The 14,415-nt window shown below is 40.1% G+C and overlaps 1 protein-coding gene across 4 annotated transcripts in view; it reads left to right on the top strand.

Moving 5' to 3' along the window:
• Nucleotides 1–4,357: 4,357 nt before the first annotated feature.
• Nucleotides 4,358–14,415, top strand: part of akna (AT-hook transcription factor) — a 23,877-nt gene continuing 13,819 nt past the window's right edge. For 2 of the 4 annotated variants that reach the window (XM_046067242.1, XM_046067241.1), the window contains exons 1-5: nucleotides 4,493–4,943; nucleotides 9,163–9,793; nucleotides 10,762–11,515; nucleotides 11,640–11,943; nucleotides 13,739–13,813. In XM_046067242.1, the coding sequence (XP_045923198.1) occupies nucleotides 9,415–9,793; nucleotides 10,762–11,515; nucleotides 11,640–11,943; nucleotides 13,739–13,813 (1,512 nt within the window). In that variant the 5' untranslated portion in view covers nucleotides 4,493–4,943; nucleotides 9,163–9,414. The other 2 variants (XM_046067239.1, XM_046067240.1) reach the window with 2 other exon arrangements.

Raw genomic sequence — 14,415 nt, 5'->3', positions numbered from 1 at the left:
AGCAAACATCTCAAATGTTAAATGTTGTCTAAACATAAGCAGCCGCACAACAACTGTGCATAAATAAAGTCTGAAATTGGGGGGATTATAGTTAATTTTTCAAACTGCCTCATCAAAGAATAAATGAAGAAGAGTCCATTAATGCCAAAGTTCCCTTGAGTAAGACACTGTTCCCCTCCGTGCTGCTGGCTGTACCCTGCTCAGGTGAAATGTAGATAAATGCAAACATGCCTCAGAGAAAGTCAAACGTGAAAATTGATGAATAAAGCTCTACAGGAAAAGCAACAGCCACGATGATATTAACCACACATTTATTTATTTAGACATTTATAAACCATGGTAAAGCTGTCTAATAATCATCCGTCAGCATCACAGAAACTTTTCGTGAGTGAACTCCATTATGACCCCAGCTTGTAGACACGTGTCGATAGTGGCTCGGCCTTTTCATTGACCTGATATTAAAGGGCCATCCAGGAGGGACGGATGATGGAGGGAAGCGATGGAAGCTGCTGACAGTCTCATTAGTCAGACTCCAAGACAGAGAGGTGCTGGCCTTGGCTCAGACATGAGACACGACAGCTCAGACATTGACTTGTTGCTCATGCTGTAGCAAGGTGCAAGGGTTTGCCCCCCATCCCCCCCTTAACCCTTAACCACTGCTTCCCCACAAAGGTCAGACTCATAAACCAACCAACACCACTTGTTGACTCTATTGATAATGTTTATTTATTTCACTGAGTGTGCCTCCTGCTTTATTAGCTGCACATGCTGATTTTGTTGGTGTTCATTTTTCAACCCTGTTGCTTTTCTTAGTCCGTGAGTGGCAGTCGACCTGTCTTTTTGCCTGCTTCCTGCACATTTTAACGAGGAGTATTGTACGACAACATGCTATTTATACAGAAAGTGTGTTTAATTTTTCAATAAAGATATCTGCACAAAAACTAACAAGCTGCCTGCTTTTATTATTTTATTTTGATTATAAGGAGCTTGTCACTGCTTACCTAAATGGTCAAGTATGGAGATTTGTTTCTATTGTTTTGGGCCCCTTAATTCCATTGATGGGAGATCGTAATGCTGCACCATACAATGATATTCTAGACAATAGTGTGCTTCCAACTTTTTGGCAGCAGGTTGGGCGAGGTCTGTTTCAACAATACTGTGCCCCAGTGCACAAAGCCAGGTCTATAAAGAATTGGTTTTCTAGTTTGTAGCGGAAGACTGGCCTATACAGAGCGCTGAAACCCATCTAACACAAGTGGGATGAACGCAGACTATTAGCCAGATCTTATCACCCAACATCAGTGGTTGACCTCTCTAATACTCTTGTGGCTGACTGGGAGCAGATCCGTGTAGCCAGGTTTGTAAATTCTGGAGGCAGCAGAATAACACCCATGGCACAACATTGTTGTAATGTTAAAGTGTCGACATGCTTTTTACCTTATACTGGTGAAACTACACAAACAGCGTATGGCAGACAACCCCGCACTTAAACGTTTCCTTTTCATTTGTCATTCCTTTGTCTCTTGTTCTTCCATGCTCTTTATAGATTAATTTTAGTTCAAAATTCCCTGCTTATATGTTTTAAATTTTCTTCCACTCCCAAAAAACAAATGTACAAAAGCAGCAACAAAACGCAACCCCAGATGGTAACAAGGTCAGCAGAATCACAGCTTTCATATTATAAGCAGAAAATACAGTACTGAATTGTACCTCAATCCAAACTCCAATACCACTTATCTAGTTCAGGGTCGAGTGGGAGTTTAAGGAGCCTATTCTAGCATGCGCTGGGTGAGAGGCAGGGTACATCCTGGACAGGTCACCAATCCCATCCTGTCTCCAAATGGGATTCTTGAGTGGTTTAATGGGTTACAAGGGTATATGGGTAGGTTTATTTGTCACATTACAACAGGTTGTAAAGTGCAATTAAGTTTGTAAGCAGTGCTGAGGATGAATTTGAGTATAAAGGTCTGATAGCTTGGGGGGGAAAGCAGCTATGCAGTCTGGTGGTGCAGCGGCTGAAGCTTCTATATCGCTTCTCAGAAGGCAGCAGGGTGAACAGGCTGTGGCTGGGGTGGGTACTGTCCTTTAGTATCCTTTGGGCTCTTCAGGCACCTCACCTCACCGATATCACTGATGCTCGGGAGATGGGCACCAATGATCTTCTGAACAGTTTTAATCACCCGCTGCAGAGCCCTCCGGTCCTGGGTCTCATTTAAGTTTTCTTTATTAAGTCTCATTAAGTCTAATTAAACTCTTGAGATATCTGTTTTGTAGGCAACTAACATGGACATTGCCTTGTTCCCCTTTTAAAAATGGTGAACAATCTTCTGTTATTTGTACAGTATTTGTGTTTGTGAAACTGTATTCATGCAAAAATGCCAAACCACGTCTGGTTCTAGCTTCTCAAATGTGAGGATTTCTGTTTTTCTCTGTAATTTTAAATTATATATATTTCATTTTCGGATAAAACAAGCAATGTGAAGACGCCCATTTGGTCTCTGGGAAATTGTAATGGCCCTACAAATTACATAGATTCATACAAATATGAATTGGGTGTCTTCCTGGTGGCTGCACTCAAGAGATGATGATAGGGCACTGACTTTCTGTTGACATGTATTTTTCCTGGTGCATTAGGGTCTGCAGTTCCCTCTTTGTAAGTAGTGAACATACAGGCCTCTGGCAAACAGATCTGCCTATGACAGGCTGAGACAGCCCCCAGGCAGTGATCTCTGAGACATGCAGACCAGATTTTGGATCAGTGCCAGTGACCATACTCTACCATTGTGTCTTCTCTGTTCATGTCAGTAGAATTTACTGCAGGTTGACTTTGTTTTTGTTGTTGCTTCTTATCAAGTTGAAATATTATTTTGCTTTTGTGTAGGTAAAGTATGAATGTGACAGATTATTGCACAGTCCTGATACAGGAGAGGGTTGACTGCTGTCAGCTTTGTGGTCATCTCTCTGTCTTTGTCTTTCTCTTAGCTCAGTTTCTGACTTTTTGACATGTACTTTAAATGTATTTTAGCAAAGCCAAAAGAAACTCTAAGAAAAGATGCTTTGAAAATAATTGGTAAAAGTGATTGTGAAATGATGAAAAGATGATGAGGAACACAAATAACACATCCTACACATCCTGTTTCAATGTGACATGTTGGCACCTTAATATTGCACCCACATGCAAGACTGTTCTTTATTTTTAATCAGTCTACTGCACTGGGCCACTACAAAGCCTCAACCTGAGACTTATTTTGGCCATGTAGAGTGTATTGGAAGTGTAATCATTTCTGCAGATGATTAACCTTGAAATGGCAAATTAATTTGTTCTCAGTTAGTAAATTAGTCTACCAGGAAGGATAAGCCTTACTGTTTGGGATGACTTTAGTTTTTACATGCAAAAGCACAGTTCATTTGATTGTGATTTAACTTTGTCAGTACATTTAATTTGCCATTAAAATCGTAAAAATTATGTTCTGTATTATCTACATCACAGCAGTGTAATTAAACAATTACATCTGTACCAGCATCTTTTGAAAGTGGATCAGTGTGTTAACCACTACACGCCATAAATAAGTTGACACCCAAACAGTACAGTCATGTGTAATTGCTGAACAATCCTTATAAAACCATTGCTGCTATAACAGCCTACACTCTTGTGGGAAGTACAGGCCAGCCAAGTCCTTCCACACCAAACAGGGTATAACCATTTTTTATGGACCGAGCAGTAATGTTCAAACAGGAATTGCATGATGGTTTTTACTGTTGCAGAGTTGAAGAAAAAAATTATATATATTTAATATGAAAATAGATAAAATTTAAATCTTCTTCCCACACAGGAAGGAAAAGATGAAAGGTGTTTAGTATTGTTGGATGATATCGAAAAGTTAGGAAATGGTGCACTCTGGTGGCCATTAATTGGAACCGCAATCCTCCAGCTGTGTATTTCTAACAATTCAATTCAATTCAAATTAGCTTTATTGGCATGAATGTGTAACAACAATATTGCCAAAGCATCACACATACTACAAAAGAACAATCAACCCCATACATTTCATTAAACATCAATCAACTTTAAGTCCCGCCCCTGAGCAGCCTCATAACCAATCACCAGTCAGTCTTTGGCTTCAAGGTATCTGAAACATTTTGCCCTGAGTATAGACTGTCAGGTAACGATACCCCAATAAACTCCACAAATTAAACGATTATTTTTACCCTGAGGCTGTCAAGTGTTAAATCTAAGATCAGAACCACTGTCTTTAAAAGGTGATTTTTGTACGTGGTCTGTTGGTAGAGAAGGTTAAAAAAAAAGCCTGAAATGCTAAACTCATGGCTGCAGTTTCCCATAGTTGGTTGCATCCATCTGGTAACTACTCTGCCAGCTAAAATCAGTGCCACACTACACGAGACTGATAATTAGCCTCATAAATATCAGAAACCCCCGCTTTCACGGGAGAAATGAACTAGTATAACTCCTCCAGAATTAAGGTACCAGCACTATGTAGCTGAAAATCATCTTAATAAGGGTGGTTTGCGTTTGTTTTGGTGTCTTAAGTTAGGAGTATGTGATGGTAACGATAACCAACTTTTGAAACTTTTGGCACTGACTCTGTTAGCTAACGTTAGCTCAGCATTAACGTTACTAACCGTTCTCTCCAACGTTACTCAGCGGTTTATGAAAGACAAATAAGTTGCTACATTTAAGTTGTTTAACGAATGTGTAGGCTTGAAAGTGTTTGAGGAAACCTCAGTAACGTGACCTGGTAACTGTCGGTGGTGGTTTGTTGTGGTGTGTGTGCCATGGTGACACAGGGGTGGGTCTCCTCAAGTTTGCGGTTTTCAAGACAACCGACCCTGTTGCTGTGAAGTCTTCCTGTGAAATCTCTGCAGTCTTTTTAAAATCCTGCCTGCTGAATCGACGGAATAGATGTATCTACTTATAATGTGAGGTAAGTTTGCAATGCACCTATGTTGATACTACTTTCTCTTCACAACAGTGTTATTTTGATTTCTCAGAAACGCAGAAATATTGTTTCTGCTCTGAGCTCCTCAGCCCACCAGCCTGACTGGTTGGACTTGGTTAACAGTTGTTGGTACTTGGATGTTGCTGAACAAGTCTTTCTTGAGTTGAAATCACCGGAGCTTCTTGTTGTTGCAAAGAATGGGACGTGTTTGAATACTGTGCATATATAAAAAAAAATCGCTGTAACCTCTCTGAAACAGTAACGTTAGATTAAAAGCTTTCAGTGTGAGAGAGACTGCTGTTTTCAGAAAGAGTAATGGGAGGAAACTTGTTGTCTGTTGCCAACATTTAAAAGCATCTGATCAAATAATATGTCAACAAGATTTGATCAGAATTCAATGCAAACTTTCTGTGCTCGATTCTCTGTGCCAAGGACACATTCCAGTCTGTACCAGTATGTATTAAGTGTTAAGGGAATTGCTATTTGGAACATTTTAGAAAACGAGCAGAGAAATCTTGTCTACTTTTATTTAAAAAGGCTTTCTCAAACATGTTCCTGGATGTCCAGGTCAATAAAGCGGCAGCTAGAATGCAAACTGAGGAGGAAATATAACCTATTGTAAATACAGTAGAAATTCTCCTTTAAATAGTGCCTTTCTTACACAAGCAAAGTTGATGCCTTCAAATTGCTTGTTTTGTCCAATCAACAGCCTTAAATCCAAAGATATTCCAATAACAATGATATGAAAAGAATCAAATCCTCACATATTGATAAATGACTTCAATGATTAATTGATTGTTGACATTGTTGATTAATTTTCATTCTATCAAGTAACTGGTCCTCCTCTAATAATTTCATCAGCATTTTAAATCATGATGCAGCTTCCTTCAGTCACTCTTTTCATAGTATATCCTGTGTCCTCAGCACTCCCTGTGCCTCCTAAGAAGATTAGCTGTCATGTATTAGTCACTAGGCCATCCTAAACAGCTCAGTGTAGCTTTGTCAGCCTGTGGGGCAGCTCCGGCCACACTTCTGTTCACTGTGCTCAATATTCAGCCGGTGTCCCCCCTGTGAAAATTCACGCAGTGTCCTTGTTGGCTGGGCTTTGGTGGGACGGGGAATGAAATTAGGACTTGGCAGAAATTCTCGGCCTTTCTTTTGTCTTGTCTTCACTTTTCCCTCACTCACTCTGTCAGTCATTTTCTCTCTCTCTCTCTCTCTCTCTCTCTCTCATATGTTCCCGCACCTCAGTCCCAACTGCCCATCCTTAGCTTGCCTGACAGTCAGGTGATTAAAGCCGTCTGTCTGTTTGTGAGCAGCTGAGCTAGTGTCTGGATGTATATTGTCTGTTTACGATCGGTGAAGCCCCCTGTAAGGGCTTTAGAGCAGCTTAGAGCCTCCCCCCATGTAAGGCAGCTAAAAGAAATCCTTAGTAGTCTGGGAATGAACAGGGAGCATGAGCAGAGCAACAGGTGAGTTGTTTCTTTGATTTATTCTTACCAAAGAAAAGCTCAGAAATCCAACCATTATGGAAAACCTAGAAAGGGCCTATTATAATACAAATTCCAAAAAGATACTTAAATTAAAATAGTCTAGTGACATTACAGACAAGTTTTTCTAGTTAAAATAAAATAACCTAAATTGGCAAAATTTTGATTGAAATCAGAACTAGCTGATCTACGAATTAGTAAAGAAGAGAAAAAATCTGACCAGACATTTGTTGCCGGTCTTTGCTACCTGACAGTTTTTCACACATGATGTTCTGGTGACACATTTTGGTAGGTACAAAAAAAGTGCCCAGTCCTAGTTGGCAGTGTTATAGCTGATTGGGGTGGAGCTGATTTGAACTAATTTATATAGTGTGCAGTAGTTAAAACAATAACAAAAATCATTTCTTTATATATCTTTCAATGGTAACTCTAATTACAGTATAGCAATCAGTAAAATGTAGGGAAAATACAAATTTCCCTCTAAATTGTAAGGGGTATAGTTGCATAAATTAGACATTTTCAGGGAAAGTACAGGTATCTTAAAATTGTACTTGAGTAAATGTATGTAGTTACTTTTCACCAAGTCTAACATCTGCACATATTTTCATTCTTGTGTCCTGGCAGGGTTAACTCCTCATCACCCATGAAGTTCTTGTTCTTGAAGAGGGCAATGAACAAATAATGCTATAAGTATACTGTGAACTCTTTCTGTTCTGAACTACTTGTTTTTCTAAACCTAACTCTCAAGTTGTTTATCCTCTGTATTGTGTGCTCTTGTGCATTGTGGTCTTCTTTAAAGGCATGATGAGCGTGCCGCGTTGGGAGACTCGCTGCTGATTTGTGTATGAAAGGGGTTGTAGAGAGACCACAACGTCAGTCCTGTTCACTGAGCCTTGTGTTTGTTTCTAACACTATACAAACAAGTGTCTGTGGATGCACATGAGTGTGTCTGGTTTTCTGCACAAATATCATATTCTCCAGATGGGTGTGTGTGTTTGTGTGACATTTGTGTGTCAGATAAGAGACAGTAAGAAACACCAGGCCAATAATCTACTTGCGCTAATCTGGGGTATTGATAAAAGAAGCAAAGCACTTTTCTTAATGAGCATCTGAGTGCTACTGTACACAATGTACCTCACTTGCTGCTTTTTTAAAATGCCAATTTCATTGCATTAAGATGACAAAAGGTTTCTCTGATATTGACTCTTCTTAAGGCCTGTGACTTGGTATGTGGTCAACCAAAGTGTCAAAGTGATGTTGTGTCAGAAATGTGTGTACATCTCAAGGAAATATACTGTGATAAAAACGATGAAAATAATCACATTATGTGGAATAAGTGCTGATGAAGCCCATTAATAATGATTTTATTATAATTATGTGGCTTTTTACATAAGCATTTAGCATCATGTATAACTTCATAAATAAAATGAAGGTTCTCTTCGTAACATTGTAACAGACTGCGCTGTGGTGAGGCACTGGCGGTGTAGCTGTAACACAGTAGACTTGTCAGAGATGTTTTATTGCAGACGCTGAATAGCGCAGCTCTTGTTGATGTTGTGGAGTTGCCATAGTGAGCTTTGCAGCGCTAGGCAAATACTTTGGGGACGTGATGTGACGTTGTGAACTAGCAGTCTAATCCGAGCTCTGTTACATGTATGATAGGCTTGACTCATAGTAAAGAACATAAATGCTGAGTGGTGCGACCTGATAGCACCGGATTTGAGCAGGGGGCAATAAAACGAATGTGTATGCTGTGTAGACTTAACACTGAGTTCATGTCAACTTAGACACGAGTCCTTAAGTGCTGAATCTCACACAAGATGTCGGACACAATGAAAATCAACACCACGTAATGCCAGATAATAGATCTCTATGTACATTGGTGGCTGGGTGGCCCACCCAAGTAAAGTCTGTATGTGTGAGACACTATTGGCACTGCTGGAAACATCTGCACCTTACTGCTGTGAGAGAAATAAAAACAAAAAAAACATTAAACAACTAAAAGCTTTTAATGAATCACTAATCCAATGCTTGCCACAGCTTTCTGTCATCTATAATAAATATATGGTTTTTATAACAAGATGCCAAAGTTGATATTTTCTGTTTTGATTGATATGCATTGATATGAAAGCATTTAATCCACACAGCAGCAGCTCCTCCTGTTGAAGAACGATACACTCACTGTTTATGAGAAATGCAGTGTGACACAAAGAACTGATATATAGAGTGTAAATGTTTGTATACAGATTAGCAGCTTCCTCAACCCTTAAATCACACCGTTAGTTTAGCTTCTTTTAGTTATGAGCAGCACAGTCTTAACTGTTGGGCTGTCATTTTTGACTTTAAAAAGGTTAAAGATTGTGATTTTTACTCAGGAATTAGGAATCTAAATCACATATACGGTATGCATATTTATGTAGGGCTGCAACTAACTAATTATTTTCATTATCAATGAAAAATATTGATTAATTGATCAGTCATCTGGCCCTTAAAAGGTCAGTCAATTTTCCAGATCCCAAGGTGATGTCTTCATTCATAGTCAGTCTTATTATGTGACCGTATACTTAATTATGCACTGTGTATTATCTTTGTATTAACTTGTGCTTGTGCAGTTTTGCTTTCTTGTCCAGTTTATTGCCCCTGGAGACATCTGTCTGACAGTAAAATGCTGTAAGTGGTTATAGATAAACAGCTGGTACTATTTTGTGTTTCAGGATCTGCATCCTAAGAGATCTCTTCTTCCTAAAGACTGACCTATGAGTCCTCCTTAGCTGTACCTCTGGACTGTTACCAGCTTACTGACATGACCTGCCATCTGTAAACTTCTGTAGCCATGGCTTTAAAAGTTGCCGTCACTGCAGAGCCAGATCAACCAGAAAAGATGCAGAACGTTCCTGTGCCAGGCTGAGACGGCAACTGAGTTCAGAGCTGAGATCTGTAGGAGCCACCAATTGGCTAAAAGGTGAATGGAGACAAGAAAGACCACCACCGCAGGGGTTCTTTCCTGGACCCCTGCCCCGGTCCGCACCTCAAGCACCAGCTCTGTAACATCTGAGGATGCATGGGAGGATGAGGATGAAGAACAGGCAGAAAAGGACGATGACTTTGTTAGCCGGATGGATGAGAATGGCATCATTGGACTGTCAGAAGCACTGGAGGATATAGAGTTGGGGGATGCAGATGCAGAATGTAATCCAAACTTGCATGCTGGACCCCTCAACCCGGAGGAGGCCAATCTTAGTAGGCATGAGAGGGAAACGCTACCCGAGGAACTGAGTTACAGCCTGAGTGAACCTCTGTCCCACACTGAATCATCAGGAGAGGATGTGCAAATGCTGTCACCATGTGAGTTTTAACGTTTTGATGTTCTAGGTCCTGAATATACCAGTCCTTTTACATGGTTGAGCTATATACATGTGACAAGATAATGAAAAGTGTAAATTAGAATTTCTTGTATTGTCCAACTACCACTGCACAATCTAAAGATATTCAGTTTATTCTGACATCAGACAAAGAAAGGCAGCAAATCCTGACAAATGATTGCTGGAAGAAGGAAATGTTTGTTGATTTTACTTGAACAATTCCTTAAAAGATTAATCCATTATCAAAATAGTTGGAGATTACTTTTCTTCCATATCGACTCATTGTTGTAACTCCATCACAGTGACCCTCAAGTCTGTGTTATTGTTTTTAGTTTTACATTATAAGGTAATGCAGGCTTTTTTTGTGGTTTAGCTTCTGTATTTTCAATAGAAAAATATTTTCTCAGAGAAAGAGAAGAAAGCATCAATTCCTCAAAGCAAGATCAATATTGAAATACAATACATGGAAAAAAAAGTGTGCTCACTTTACAAATCAATCTGCACTCTGCACTCGATGTTCACTGTGATTGATTACATAACTCCAGCAAGTTTCAAGAGTCCGCCTGTTGATTTTCTCACCAATGGTTGCCTGGAACAGCAGGGAAAATACAGGAAACAGTATCAAATTGTCTGGCATGCATTTAAGAGTTGTAAAGTATTATACATACATGCTCTCATTTCATATATAATACCTTAATAACATCTTCTACAGGTATGTTTTAAAAGAGATATATATATATAATCATTTTATAACATTTTTAAGGTGTAATCCTAGATGCAAGATATTTCCTACCTCACTGAAAAGTCCATTATATGTGTGCTGAAGGCTTTGAGTTTCCACACTACATTCGTGAAGTTGAGGAGGCTATTGCTTTATTGTCAGAGACAATTTATGTCTGCATTGTGTTGAACCTGTCTTCCTATTTTCCCATCTCTCCACATCTTCGGCAGCTGATGAGTTGAAAGATAGCTTAAAAGCTTGGACAGTGGAAGAGGAGGTGAGGCAAAGGAAAGGAGAGCAGGGGATGCAGTGCCTCTCTGAGAACGACATGACAGAGGAGGAAAAAGATGGAGTGAAAGCAGGGATGAGGAGTGGCAAGAAGAGAAACAAATATGAACACAGCTACATTTCCAAAGGAGGGATTGAGAAGATCAGCTCTATACGATCTTGTAGTGCTCACTTGCTAGACATGGAAGCTGCTGGAGCCTCCAGTCATCACCGCCCAATATCCCAGCCTGCCTCGGCAGTCACAGTGCCCACCTTCCCTCACCTTCTCCACTTCACTGCTGAGGAAATAGCTGCAGCCCCTGGGATTGAAGCTGAAATTTTGCCAGAGATGAGCTTCATAGAAAGTCTTTCAGAATCACACAGGAGCCACGTAAGCCTCGAGACCAGCCCTCGTGGTCCCAAGATAAAGCTCAGGGCATCTCTTCAGCCAGCAACCATGTTTTCTGAGGAACTCAAGTCAAATCATCTCAGTGGAGTAAGTCATGGGCCTTTAGAGGGATCAGTTAAATCAGATAAGCATAAGAAACAGCCTACTCCCTCACCGAGGAAGATGAGGCAGCGCTCTCCTGAAGCCATACATTCAAGGACTCGTTCTGTTAGGGCAGACTTAAAATTAAAACACCAGACCACAAGTCCTGATGGAGAATCGAGGACACCCAGAGCCAGGACTGATGCTGCTGAAGTGGACGAATCAAGGTGAGCCACATCCCCATAGCCATTTATTTTTTATCACGCTTCTTCATCCATCCTTACGCTTTTCACATAAAGATTGTAGCTTATTCATAAAAAGCACTAACCTTGAATTTGATTGTCTTTCCAGAAAAGGGCCTCTGAGTTACCGCACACCAGACTTCTCCATGGTGGAGCCCAAGGTCCATTTCCCCAAAGGTGGTTACAAGCCCCCCAAGAGCAAATGCTCTTCCAAGAGGGATTCCCTGTCACCTGAGCCCCCCTTAGTGTTTAAATCCCCTGCTGACATTGTGAAAGAAGTTCTACTGAACACCACTGATGGATCTCCCGCCTCATCAGACTATGACAGGCTACCAACCAGAGCCCTCAACTCCACTGTTCCTCAGGAGTTCAGATGCCGCCAGCAGGCCACCACACTACTCGATCAGCTACAGGTACTGGTAGAGACTAAGAGTACATAAACCCTCAGCTGGCTAAATAAATAAATAAGTAATAAATAAGTTTATCAACAATGGTCTAAAAATTAGAGTAGATGAGGAAAACTGAGCTTTTGGGAAACTATGATGAAAACCTGGTGGGGGGCTGTGTGAGAGTAAAGTTAAGAAGACTTTCTGTCGCTCATTTTGAATGTCCATATATAGCTGGTCACACAATACAGGTGTTATAAATCTGTGTTTATGTTTATTTTATCAGGCAACTTGCAACTAAAGATTGCTCAGTACAGCAGTCCAGGAGTTACTGTTTGCCTTGTTAACAGGTTTTAATAAGCTACGATTAAATCACTTAGGGTTGTTTTACGGTTTCTATGGCAACAGAAACAAAAATATATGTAAATGAGAACAATGATGGCAATACAAGATACTAGAATTAAATAATGTTGCGTAGAAATTAAAACAAGGAGCTTATGATACACAGTCAGGGTTGGTATTTGTTTTCAAAATGTCTTTTGTCTTCTCAAAATACTAGTTTGCTACTTTGATCCAGTACAGGCCTTTTTCTGAGTACATGATAGCACAGGACCCAGAGTTATGTTATTTAATAAAACACTTGTTTACATAGTTTCCAGTCTTATTTTATTTGTTAAAGAGCAGAAACACATTATATGACTTCAAAATGTACCCTCCCACTTTTCGTCAGAGGACCAGCTCACGGTGTAATGGCTGCCAGAACAACACAGTGACAAATTCTGCATCAAACTGGACAAAAGGATCCCTAAAAACCTAAGAGGAATTTCCATAAATCTCCTAAGTGAAAGTTTCTATCCTCTTTCCTATAACTCCGTGTTTCAAGTTCAGCCCTTATACTGTATCTAAATACAAGGTGCCACACTTCTACCACTTGACCGCTGTCCTTGCTCAGTACCAGAAGCAGCTGTAGACCATCAGTTCTGCTTCACATCGTCTCCGTTTCTGTAGCAACGAAGTCAAACAACTAGACATCATGTACTGAGCAGGGAAGGCACAAAAAAGTGACATTAAAAGTTACATAGTTTACGAAGTATACTGATGAGAATTCAGTAACTACGTGGTGCCAAATAATAAAAAGTAGTAAATATTAATTATGAATTAATGAAATTCATCGAACTTTTGAAAAGAGAACATGAAGTGAAAGTGAATATCTTTTGTGTTACGGCGGCACGGTTGTGCAGTGGTTAGCACTGTCCCAGTTTCCCCGGCCTGCGTGGGTTCTCTCCGGGTGCTCCCACTGTCCAAAGACATGCGGGCTAGATTAATTGGTGACCCTAAATTGTCCTTAGGTGTGAATGTGACTAGCTGTGTGGCCCTGCGATGGATTGGCAACCTGTCCAGGGTGTACCCCGCCTTTGGCCGATGTCAGCCGGGATAGGCTCCAGCCCCCTTCCAGCAGGATAAGGATAATATTTTTTTTGGTTATAAATATAACTCATACGCCCATATTCCAGTATTCAATTCTTTATGCTCTATTCTTCAGTCTACTGCAACAAGGCACTTACTAATTCTTAGTTATACTCTAATAATAAAGGTTTGAATTACCTTTCCAGGATGGATAAGTCTTGCATTTCAGGGTGACATTTTTGTAAATGACCAAACACAAAGTATGTGTAGCATATTTTTTATCTACTGTGCCCCCTCTTCCTATCTTTCTCCTCCTTTTTTTTCTCACCTCACATGCTTCTTTTGCACTCCCTTCTGTCTGTCTCTTCCCCCTTCTATTACTTTCTCATTTACTTTCCCGCTCATCTCGCTGCAGGAGGACTACAACAGACTGCTGACTAAGTATGCCGAAGCGGAGAACACCATTGATCGCCTGCGCCTGGAAGCCAAGGTAGTTAAAGTAGAAATCAGGCTATAATTTATCTCTGTTCAATGGTGTGCAGTAGTGCGAAGTTTTAAAAACAAGTACATGCCAGTGCCATGCAAAAGTTATATTTTGACTCAATTTAAAGTCACTATAACACATCCAAGTTATGAAAAATGATGAACAGATTATCTACAGTGGGTACGGAAAGTATTCAGACCCCTTTAAATTTTTCACTCTTTGTTTCATTGCAGCCATTTTCCAAAAATCAAAAAAGTTCATTTTATTTCTCAGTAATGTACACTCAGCACCCCATCTTGACAGAAAAAAACAGAAATGTAGAAATTTTTGCAAATTTATTAAAAAAGAAAAACTGAAATATCACATGGTCATAAGTATTCAGACCCTTTGCTCAGTATTTAGTAGAAGCACCCTTTTGATCTAATACAGCCATGAGTCGTTTTGGGAAAGATGCAACAAGTTTTTCACATCTGGATTTGGGTATCCTCTGCCATTCCTCCTTGCAGATCCTCTCCAGTTCTGTCAGGTTGGATGGTAAACGTTGGTGGACAGCCATTTTCAGGTCTCTCCAGAGATGCTCAATTGGGTTTAAGTCAGGGCTCTGGCTG

Source organism: Micropterus dolomieu, linkage group LG13, assembly GCF_021292245.1.
Source record: "Micropterus dolomieu isolate WLL.071019.BEF.003 ecotype Adirondacks linkage group LG13, ASM2129224v1, whole genome shotgun sequence".
NCBI lineage: Eukaryota > Metazoa > Chordata > Actinopteri > Centrarchiformes > Centrarchidae > Micropterus > Micropterus dolomieu.
The sequence above is the reverse complement of the archived record's forward strand: the minus strand, read 5'-3'. Positions and strand labels throughout refer to the sequence as shown.